General features: G+C 35.9%; 2 protein-coding genes across 2 annotated transcripts; both read right to left on the bottom strand.

Moving 5' to 3' along the window:
- Positions 1-2,508: 2,508 nt before the first annotated feature.
- LOC144442632 (carbohydrate sulfotransferase 3-like) lies at positions 2,509-3,687 on the bottom strand. The gene has a single exon (XM_078132010.1). It carries the CDS (start codon positions 3,685-3,687, stop codon positions 2,509-2,511), a length of 1,179 nt encoding a protein of 392 aa, XP_077988136.1.
- Positions 3,688-4,038: 351 nt separating this feature from the next.
- On the bottom strand, positions 4,039-12,106 carry LOC144442274 (trafficking protein particle complex subunit 1-like). The gene is made up of 5 exons (XM_078131575.1): positions 11,843-12,106; positions 10,413-10,526; positions 9,378-9,448; positions 7,768-7,906; positions 4,039-6,178 (listed from the first exon to the last, which is right to left on the bottom strand). The coding sequence occupies exons 2-5, from the start codon at positions 10,509-10,511 to the stop codon at positions 6,050-6,052; spliced, it is 438 nt and encodes a 145-aa protein (XP_077987701.1). The 5' UTR covers positions 10,512-10,526; positions 11,843-12,106; the 3' UTR covers positions 4,039-6,049.
- Positions 12,107-12,332: the final 226 nt, after the last annotated feature.

The following is a 12,332-nucleotide window of genomic DNA, read 5'->3' as shown; positions in this document are numbered from 1 at the left end:
TCCTAAACTCAGCACATCCATCAACAGATCCTAAACTCAGCACTTCTATCAACAGATCCTAAACTCAGCATCTCCATCAACAGATCCTAAACTCAGCACCTCCATCAACAGATCTTAAACTCAGCACCTCCATCAACAGATCCTAATATCAGCACCTCCATCAACAGATCCTAAACTCAGCACATCCATCAACAGATCCTAAACTCAGCACCTCCATCAACAGATCCTAAACTCAGCACTTCTATCAACAGATCCTAAACTCAGCATCTCCATCAACAGATCCTAAACTCAGCACCTCCATCAACAGATCTTAAAATCAGCACCTCCATCAACAGATCCTAAAATCAGCACCTCGTAAACAATGTGGTGAATTTCCACAATAATCATTCACAAGACATGCTGTAAAAATAACATGTGGTGCTTGCTTTGAATTTAATGATTAACTTGTGTCTTGATATTGAATATTTAATGGGCACTACCATATATAGGTATCGATGCAAGTCAAAACTAACAGTGCTGGATTGAAAAACCAAGCAAATCACACAAGAACTAAAAGCTGTTCTATATTACTATACTACCTATGGATAATATTGACTACTATTATTAAAACTTCAATATCTTTAGATACGTAATTGAACAGTTAATATCTTTAGATACGTAATTGAACATATAGTACACATATAGTAAATATATTTTTGTTTCTTGATGACAAAAATGTCTTAGTTGCAGCTAGTGCAGGGTTACTACAGTTCAGAAATCTCCTCTCATTGTTTACTTAAGTTGGTCTAATCTGGAAATATGGAAGTCCTCTAACAAAGTTATCCAACTTTATTTTGAAAAGTTCACTGGTGATTGGTTCTCCTAGACTACACAGTGGATTCTTGACAACAAATTCTACAAAGATCTGAAAGAGAAAATAGAAGAAAAGTCAATGAGATACTGTATGACATATGTAATCTCTCACACAGACTTTATTATTATTTAAGTGTATTTCTGTATGCTTAGCCTAAGGGACCACATTTATTTCCTTATAATTACCCATAATGCCTCAACCCACTATAAAGCAGGCCTCTAAGCATGCTAAGTAGTCTCGCTGCCAGACTCGTGACTATCGTCCCTAATCTGTTTATGTATGCCAAGCGGCGTAGCCGCGAGAAGACAGGGACTCAGGACAAGTCCCTCTCTTCTCGCGGCTGTGCCACTCGGCATACATTAACAGATTAGGAACGATAGTCACAAGTCTGGCAGCGAGACTAGCCTCTAAGCTAGATCTGCCAATTATCTATATTTAAAGAGGCTGCGCCATGCACTGAAAATCTGTCAATAAAATCACCTGTCTGTATACAATGTATATGTTTATTAAACTCACCTAGCTAACTGTATATCTATCTATAAAACTCACCTAGCTAACTGTATATCTATCTATAAAACTCACCTGGTTATATATCTATCTATAAAACTCACCCAAAGCTATATATAGATCTATAAAACTCACCTGGCTATATAACTATCTATAAAACTTGCCAAGCTATATATCTATCTAAAAAACTCACCTGGATGTATATCTATCTATAAAACTTGCCAAGCTATATATCTATCTATAAAACTCACCTAGCTGTATATCTGTTTATAAAACTCACCTGGCTGTATATCTGTTTATAAAACTCACCTGGCTATATATCTATCTATAAAACTCACCTGGTTATATATCGATCTATAAAACTCACCTGGCTATATACATATCTATAACACTCACCTGGCTATATATCTGCTGCAGTACATCTCTTGTATTACCAACACTGAGATCTGTAGTTAGGATAAACTTCAATCCACTTGGTGTCTCAAAATCCGATTTCTTTCAAACCTTACACAAAGGTGACAAATCACATGGGACATACGCACGTCACTTTATTTTGCGACATATGCAAATTTGACCTAATGGCTGCCATATCTGTATTGAAAAGTAAAGATTTAATACATAACTCGAAAACTGTATTGAATAGAGATTCAAGCGGCTACCCCCATATTATCCGATGCACTGGCAAGCTTTTAAGACATTGGCCTTTGACCACGACCTTCTGGGCCATTTACCAAAATCAGGCTATTTCTTGCTTATTGTGTTATATTCAAATATCTTGACGTATGATATCAGATATCATATTCCTTATAGTAACTTTATACTTGATCGTGACCTTTATCGTCAGAGTCAACATTTAACAAAAAAATCAGTTTCATAAGTTTAATAGTCGTGCACAGGTTAGTATTTAACAGTGGGGGGGGGGGCGGCATTGGCAGCCATTAGTGGCATTAGTGGCATATGGCAGTCTAACCGTATTAGTCTTCTCACAGAAATGGTAGTTACACAGATATAATATTGTAAGTGGTGTCATTAAATTCATTTTTACTTCACCTAAACATGACTACATTTAAGACAATATAACACAATGAAAGGTTAATTGAGGTTTTTGGCTTTATATTAATATTAAATTAAAGGCAACTTTATCCCCACTAAAGTGGTGTCAATAAAGGAAGAGTTTTCTCATTAAGTGTAGATACATTGGAAACGAAACTATAATGCAATTGTTGCATGTATTGTTCACATATAGTATAATTCTGTATTTTCTCAACAAGGTTAAAGGTCACATGGTCTCGCCAGTCATTAACAACTTTTGAGGAGTTTTTCTTTGTACTGTAACCTCCACGCTCATGTTTCTCGACCTTCGTGTTGCTATCAATCCACCTGTAGACGTCTTTGCTTACATCAATACCAACATGGGAGTACATGATATCGGCATATTTCTTAGGATTCAGTGCGATATCTTCAAAGCGTAAAAACAGAAAGTTGGCTTTCCAGGCTTCTTTATTGTTTGAATTAAATAAAATGTAATTTCGTAGCATCACCTCACAGTATTGCTTTAAGCTATCTGTAAGGTGTCCATCTAAATGGTCAATGTCTCGTACCATGTTGCGTTCATTTTTGCCCTCGCGCCAATGTGAGTAATATGCCGACATCAAAGATGGCATCATTGATCTAGGATCACGAACAACATTGATAACTTTCAAGTTTAAATCTGGATTTTCCATTAGTGGTATAAGATCCCTGACGTCCAAAATACGAACTATCTTCGCCACTCTATTTGTTTTTTTCCGACAGCAAATTCCAGCATTTCGGTGTACTACTCGTCGGCATTCTTTCGTAGCTAAGGGAGAACTTGTACGTGCCCAATTGAAATACGTTTTCCAACTGTCGGAATATGGACCAAAATCACACTTGTAAAATTTACGAAGCAAGTTCACTCCGTCAACAGACATCTTTGGTCCTGATGATATGCGTCTGATGCTCCATAGTGGCTCAAATAAATAAAAAAATTGTGGATTACTAGCAAAGAAGTTTCCGGCAAAAGATGACCCAGTGCGCACTCCTGCGATGATTAGCACATTTGCACCGTTTGTCGGCTTGGGTTTTGTCTTGTTATCTTGCTGTTTGATAGATACAGTCGTGTTCGTCTGTTCAAAGGTTGACTGGTTGCAACATAGACATAGATCCTGAATTGCGGTGGACTGTGTGTGTTGACGTATTGGCCAGTTCACCAGGCTGTTTCCATAAAAATGAATCAATCCCCGGTCTACAACCACAACACAAAATGACAAGATAAAAATGATCAGCAATCCAGTTGAGATCTTCATGTTTTAAATTTGCTCTGTTAGTCTAGGTCATGGTATAAAATATAACTCATTAGTATAAACACGCATGTCTGATAATTGACTAGTTTATAAATGACAAATTTGACACCAAAGATGTGATAAATGTCGTTGGGTCAAAATACACAGATAAAACTGTCCACACAAATGTACAGCCTGGCTCATGTTAGTGATCACTGACTCTGGTTGATGCAACCATGTAATTAAGAAAAACAATTCCAAGTATTTCAAAACAAATCCACAAACCACAAAAACCACAAACTAAATCAAACCCAGTTAAGGTGAGATACTGTATAACACATACTTTATTGATATATCACATATATTGAATACAGAAATTAATGAGTTTGATTGCTGCACTTGGGGAGAAAGAGGAAAATTATATTTATCAGAGACAATATCCAATGTTTTTTCTGTGGATGGTAAGTAAGTAAAATCAACCTATATTCCTTTGATATTGAACAGGGTTCTCCATCAAGTACATGCACACTGTATGGTAACATATGCAAACTTTATCAGTGATATGATAGACACAACATGCAAGTTAATCTTCACTGTTTTATTTTGGTAAGTTCAGAAAGGTACCCAGTAGTACAATCTGGTAAATGTGAAATCTGCTTATGTATACTTAGTGATCCAATGAATGGAACTCTCTGTAGTGAGTGGGAAATCTGCATATGCACACTTTGTGATCCAATGAATGGAACTCTGTGCAGTGAGTGGGAAATTTGTATATGTACACTTTGTGAGCCAATGAATGGAACTCTCTGTGCAGCGAGTGGGAAATTTGTATATGTACACTTTGTGAGCCAATGAATGGAACTCTCTCTGCAGTAAGTGTGAAATCTGCATATGTACACTTTGTGATCCAATGAATGGAACTCTCTCTGCAGTGAGTAGGAAATCAATACTGTACTCTTAAAGATACACTGGCTGCAACTTGATCATTTTCTGAAACTCTTGTTTTATAAGATGACTTACTCATAATATTGTACACCATGAGATGTATTGAAATATTTGTTGGTAAACTTGTGTGTGTAGTAGATTTGTGACAATGACTTTGTATTTTATGGGATAGATAATAATAATAATAATAATAATAATTTATTCATTTTTCCGCGCAAATTCACAATACGTTTCTATGCGCCTAGATCCTAAACTCAGCACCTCCATCAACAGATCCTAAACTCAGCACCTCCATCAACAGATCCCACACTCAGCACCTCCATCAACAGATCCTACACTCAGCACCTCCATCAACAGATCCTAAACTCAGCACCTCCATCAACAGATCCTAAACTCAGCACCTCCATCAACAGATCCCACACTCAGCAACTCCATCAACAGATCCTAAACTCAGCACCTCCATCAACAGATCCCACACTCAGCAACTCCATCAACAGATCCTAAACTCAGCACCTCCATCAACAGATCCCACACTCAGCAACTCCATCAACAGATCCTAATATCAGCACCTCCATCAACAGATCCTAAACTCAGCAACTCCATCAACAGATCCTAATATCAGCACCTCCATCAACAGATCCTAAACTCAGCACATCCATCAACAGATCCTAAACTCAGCACATCCATCAACAGATCCTAAACTCAGCACTTCTATCAACAGATCCTAAACTCAGCATCTCCATCAACAGATCCTAAACTCAGCACCTCCATCAACAGATCTTAAACTCAGCACCTCCATCAACAGATCCTAATATCAGCACCTCCATCAACAGATCCTAAACTCAGCACATCCATCAACAGATCCTAAACTCAGCACCTCCATCAACAGATCCTAAACTCAGCACTTCTATCAACAGATCCTAAACTCAGCATCTCCATCAACAGATCCTAAACTCAGCACCTCCATCAACAGATCTTAAAATCAGCACCTCCATCAACAGATCCTAAAATCAGCACCTCGTAAACAATGTGGTGAATTTCCACAATAATCATTCACAAGACATGCTGTAAAAATAACATGTGGTGCTTGCTTTGAATTTAATGATTAACTTGTGTCTTGATATTGAATATTTAATGGGCACTACCATATATAGGTATCGATGCAAGTCAAAACTAACAGTGCTGGATTGAAAAACCAAGCAAATCACACAAGAACTAAAAGCTGTTCTATATTACTATACTACCTATGGATAATATTGACTACTATTATTAAAACTTCAATATCTTTAGATACGTAATTGAACAGTTAATATCTTTAGATACGTAATTGAACATATAGTACACATATAGTAAATATATTTTTGTTTCTTGATGACAAAAATGTCTTAGTTGCAGCTAGTGCAGGGTTACTACAGTTCAGAAATCTCCTCTCATTGTTTACTTAAGTTGGTCTAATCTGGAAATATGGAAGTCCTCTAACAAAGTTATCCAACTTTATTTTGAAAAGTTCACTGGTGATTGGTTCTCCTAGACTACACAGTGGATTCTTGACAACAAATTCTACAAAGATCTGAAAGAGAAAATAGAAGAAAAGTCAATGAAATACTGTATGACAGATGTACTCTCTCACACAGACTTTTTTATTTCTACACTCCCTAAATGGTGATAATTAAAGGGGATGAAAAGTGAGGCTGATTTTATCTTAAGTGTATTTCTGTATGCTTAGCCTAAGGGACCATATTTATTTCCTTATAATTACCCATAATGCCTCAACCCACTATAAAGCAGGCCTCTAAGCATGCTAAGTAGTCTCGCTGCCAGACTCGTGACTATCGTCCCTAATCTGTTTATGTATGCCAAGCGGCGTAGCCGCGAGAAGACAGGGACTCAGGACAAGTCCCTCTCTTCTCACGGCTGTGCCACTCGGCATACATTAACAGATTAGGAACGATAGTCACGAGTCTGGCAGCGAGACTAGCCTCTAAGCTAGATCTGCCAATTATCTATATTTAAAGAGGCTGCGCCATGCACTGAAAATCTGTCAATAAAATCACCTGTCTGTATACAATGTATATGTTTATTAAACTCACCTAGCTAACTGTATATCTATCTATAAAACTCACCTAGCTGTATATCTGTTTATAAAACTCACCTAGCTATATATCTAATCTATAAAACTCACCTAGCTAACTGTATATCTATCTATAAAACTCACCTGGTTATATATCTATCTATAAAACTCACCCGAAGCTATATATCTATCTATAAAACTCACCTGGCTATATATCTATCTATAAAACTCACCTGGCTGTATATCTATCTATAAAACTCACCTAGATATATATCTATCTATAAAACTCACCTAGCTATATATCTATCTATAAAACTCACCTAGATATATATCTATCTATAAAACTCACCTAGCTATATATCTATCTATAAAACTCACCTAGATATATATCTATCTATAAAACTCACCTAGCTATATATCTATCTATAAAACTCACCTAGCTATATATCTATCTATAAAACTCACCTGGCTGTATATCTATCTATAAAACTCACCTAGATATATATCTATCTATAAAACTCACCTAGCTATATATCTATCTATAAAACTCACCTAGATATATATCTATCTATAAAACTCACCTAGCTATATATCTATCTATAAAACTCACCTGGCTGTATATCTATCTATAAAACTAACCTGGCTATATATCTATCTATAAAACTCACCTGGCTGTATATCTATCTATAAAACTCACCTAGATATATATCTATCTATAAAACTCACCTAGCTATATATCTATCTATAAAACTCACCTAGATATATATCTATCTATAAAACTCACCTAGCTGTATATCTATCTATAAAACTCACCTAGATATATATCTATCTATAAAACTCACCTGGCTGTATATCTATCTATAAAGCTTGCCAAGCTATATATCTATCTATAAAACTAACCTGGCTGTATATCTATCTATAAAACTCACCTAGCTGTATACAATGTATATGTTTAATATTAAACTCACCTAGCTAACTGTATATCTATCTATAAAACTCACCTAGCTATATATCTAGCTATAAAACTCACCTAGCTATATATCTATCTATAAAACTCACCTAGCTGTATATCTGTCTATAAAACTCACCTGGCTATATATCTGCTGCAGCACATCTCTTGTATTACCAACACTGAGATCTGTAGTTAGGATAAACTTCAATCCACTTGGTGTCTCATAGAAATTTAATTTATATTTGTTTGTCCTGAAACTTGTAAAGCCATCTTTGCTGTTTTAAGGAGTTAAGGTATATATCTCAAAATAAGGTTGACACTGTGAACACTGTGATTATCAAAATAAGGTTGACACTGTGAACACTGTGATTATCAAAATAAGGTTGACACTGTGAACATTGTGATTATCAAAATAAGGTTGACACTGTGAACACTGTGATTATCAAAATAAGGTTGACACTGTGAACACTGTAATTATCAAAATAAGGTTGACACTATGAACACTGTGATTATCAAAATAAGGTTGACACTGAACACTGTGATTATCAAAACTGAGTGTGACACTGTGGACACTGTGATTATCAAAATAAGGTTGACACTGTGAACACTGTGATTATCAAAACTGAGTGTGACACTGTGGACACTGTGATTATCAAAATAAGGTTGACACTGTGAACACTGTGATTATCAAAATAAGGTTGCCACTGTGAACACTGTGATTATCAAAACTGAGTGTGATGTATGAGAGATGTAATTGCTATGTTCAGGGACTAGGGTAAGAGTTCATTTTGTTTTGTATACATCAAAATCATGACAGTAATAAATTGGTCATAAAATGGAAAATACACATATAGCGTTCACTTGCTTTTCCAAAATTTGTCATGGTGTTTCTCTACTTCCTGTTTGTGTGTACCTTGGAATAAACAAGGTATAGGTTACTTGGTTAATCATAGAGCACTGCTGCTTTCCCCAATGTCTGAACAATACAAAAAACATCCCTGATTTACACTTCTACAGAATACCAAGGGACAAAGCTCTTAAGAAACAGTACTCTGATGTGATGATACGCCAATTTCAGTGAGGGCGCTGTATACTTAATTTCCTCTTTGCAATCTGGAATGGCCTATTACCTGTCCATTACTCATTAATGGTACTGTGTATACTAACTTGACATCTGTGAGTATACATTATGAATGCATGTAAATGGTTTTGACCATAAATTTGTCAGATAATAATAAATTTGTTGGATGCTGATAGTGATAGCGTTTATTCACTGGCTGATGATGCATGCACTTTAACAAGCATATCAACACATATAAAAGCAGTGCCTACAATATGGTCCTACAATTAGTGAGCAACTTGAAAACATTATACATTGCAATGCAATGTCATCTCATAACCTGGGTCATGCATTCATTATGCAACCTCTCTACAATAGATTTATAAAACTTGGCAAATCTGCCTTAGAAGGGGTTTGCTGTACAAAGACAATAGGAGGAGCTATTGTATAAAATACCTCATGCAACAATTACCTAACGTGGTGTTTTAGCTCCAAACTTTGTTTCCCAGAATGCCTCACCCCAATGTACAGCAGGTCTCTTGTAAGCCAATTCTTTAAAATCTATTTAAAAAGAAGTCACATGACACAGAACTGCTGAAATGGCTTTTCTGGGTTCTGATAAAATTAGCTTTGACTATGTTCAGATGTAGGTGTGGAGTCAAGACTCCCATTGAGCAAAAGGATACTAATCAGTAGGTGACATTCTAGCAATAAAAGATTTGATAGAAAATATCATTCCATACATCAACTTGAACTCCTGTAATGAAGAGACAAAATATAACATGAAGATGTGTTAGTTATGTATTGTTTTAATCAGTAACATAGATGGTACCAACTTCCCTCTCACTTTTGAAACAATACGACAAACATCTACTGCCATGAATCAGTAACATAGATGGTACCAACTTCCCTCTCACCTTTGAAACAATATGATAAACGGTCTACTGCCATGAATCAGTAACATAGATGGTACCAACTTCCGGCCCTCTCACCTTTGAAACAATACGACAAACGGTCTACTGTCATGAATAACATAGATGGTACCAACTTCCCTCTCACCTTTGAAACAATATGACAAACATCTACTGCCATGAATCAAAGATGAATATGAAACTAAAGATAGCATAGCCAACGTATAAAAGACTGAGAATCGTCACATGACATGATACTGTATTTCTAGAAAATTTTGTGATTTTAAGTCTTCAGATAGTTTTCTGAGACTAATTTCTACTAATTACCAGACTGGTACATTGGGTTTATGTACAAGAAGGCATTTTAGTCACTACTTATTTCTACTAATTACCAAACTGTACATTGTGTTCATGTACAAGAAGACATTTTAGTCACTACTTATTTTTACTAATTACCAGACTAGTACATTGTGTTTATGTACAAGATGGCATTTTAGTCACTACATATTTTTGTGTTTTTATTTTCCAGCGAAATAAGCCAAAATAAGTCTTTAGCAAACATTTTCAAGTTTACAATATCAACTATATCCAAATCATATTTTAAAAAGAATTTAACATCTTATCATCTGAATAATCACTTATAAATTTGTCTTTCCAGTCTTCCCAACTAGTCTTGGAATCCATTCAATTATATGCCTAATACACAGACTTACAATTGTATAGTAAAAATAGGAGAATGACCCATGACAACATAAAGTTTCAAAATGTTTTATTTAGTATGTGTATACAAATACACTTGACAGTACTCACCTCCTCTCTAGACATTCCTGCTTGTTTCTTCCTATTCCATTCATAGTAGTAAAGACATGTACCATTCCGGTCAAAGATGTGAATGTTATAAATTGTCATGATTGCACTACAGATCTGTCAATAACAAAGAGATATCCAATTCAATGTTTTTGTTACGGATGACAACTAGATCAAATTTACACAGGTTCTCAGTCATTGAACTATGGTTCCAAGCCAGGTTCTCAGTCATTGAACTATGGTTCCCAAGCCAGGTTCTCAGCCATTGAACTATGGTTCCCAAGCACAGGTTCTCAGTCATTGAACTATGGTTCCCAACTCAGGTTCTCAGCCATTGAACTATGGTTCCCAAGCCAGGTTCTCAGTCATTGAACTATGGTTCCCAAGCACAGGGACCTGTATTATAGTTTAGACTGTTGTATTCCTGCGGAATATATCACGAATCCTGCTACTACAAATGTATCTGATCAATATACACTCTACACTAGAAGACAATAGACTATTTTCCGGTCCCAAGATGCATTGCATGAGATGACCTTGCTAATGTTGTTGCTTTTCAACTTGTTTTGTCTTTAGTACATTTTCATCATAAAAGGAAAAAAAAATGTTGACCTCTTTAATTATGAGTGATTTTATAGAACAAAGACTAAACATCATCATTGACAGGGAGGATTTTACTGATAAATCCAGGGTACAGTCAGGAGACAACAACACCCTGAGTAGCGCATGCAACCCCCCCCCCCCTCCTGCAGGTACAGAATACATGGTGTTGTATGGGGAGACACATGATGCACCTTGGAACTGGCAGCAGGTCTATTAGTGTTTTTTCCATAAAGGGACAGGAAATATATTCAAGTCAAATGTTTTGTTTTTTTAATTTTGCCTGTAGACAAGGAAAACAACAATCTAAGAAATATTACATATCCCTACATGTATGTTCTTAAGCAATATTATGATACATCGAGTGATCAAAACTTGATTAGTTTTACCCGATTCTTCATGTCTGTTACCAGGGCTAGAAAACATTACCAACACAGTTCATAGTCCTGCTTGCATGCGGAGTAATCCGGGAAGTTTAGTGAGTTAATCATAGCATGGAGGGTATCCACTATGATAATATTTCCAAAATTAAAAAAAAATGAATATAAAACATTCTTTTTTATATAAATTAAACGTATAAACTAGGATAAGAATATGTATTAGCACGCAGAAGGGAAGCTTTTTCAAATAACCCATTCGCATTTCCACAAAATGCAGATTGTATTTCATTGCAATGGAAAATGAGAGAGAGGGAATTAAAGCCTAAAGGAGATACAATTCTGACGTAGGTTTTTACTTCCAAAACATTATCATCTCTACACATATGGTTGAATGACTATTTAACATTTTTAAGGTTTGATTATCAGATGCGAACAATTTGGAGGATTACCCACCTATCAATCTAAAGGAAAAAGAGTGACGCTGAGGCCTTCAACGATCAACACAGTTGCCTGAGTTGGTTTCGTCGTGTTGTGATAAATCCCACAGGGCTCCAGTCTTGTGTGCTGAATGTCTCTGTATTACCTTCTGATGATGCGTCCAGTCAGTAAACTAAATAGACTGGTGTTATCTGGCGTTCTTACGGACAGACAGTTTACAATTTTCTAAGAAAAAGAACTAATTTTTCAAGTAAATCACAAATACACGATCGACTCAAAAAACTAGGAAATGGAAGGTGGGTCAATTTTGGGGTCATGGCCTCGTTTTAAATACACGCATGCGCAAGTTGGTAACTTTTAAAAAAGTGGTGGCGACTGTTTTTAAACGCAAGGTCTATGCTGTCTGCACAACTTTGTGAATTTCCGTCCTTTTAAAGGTAAGAAGACATTTGATTAACGATTAAGCGTTTCCTTGTGGAACATTTTAAAGACATTGATAAATTTT

This window comes from Glandiceps talaboti, chromosome 11 (genome assembly GCF_964340395.1).
Source record: "Glandiceps talaboti chromosome 11, keGlaTala1.1, whole genome shotgun sequence".
Taxonomy (NCBI): domain Eukaryota; kingdom Metazoa; phylum Hemichordata; class Enteropneusta; family Spengelidae; genus Glandiceps; species Glandiceps talaboti.
The sequence above is the reverse complement of the archived record's forward strand: the minus strand, read 5'-3'. Positions and strand labels throughout refer to the sequence as shown.

Coding starts and splice junctions, on each gene's coding strand:
- LOC144442632 (XM_078132010.1), bottom strand. CDS start 3,687: ATGAAGATCTCAACTGGATTGCTGATCATTTTTATCTTGTCATTTTGT.
- LOC144442274 (XM_078131575.1), bottom strand. CDS start 10,511: ATGACAATTTATAACATTCACATCTTTGACCGGAATGGTACATGTCTT. Junction 9,449..10,412: donor CAGGAATGTCTAGAGAGGAG/GTGAGTACTGTC, acceptor TCTTCATTACAG/GAGTTCAAGTTGATGTATGG. Junction 6,179..7,767: donor TGCAGCAGATATATAGCCAG/GTGAGTTTTATA, acceptor TTTCTCTTTCAG/ATCTTTGTAGAATTTGTTGT.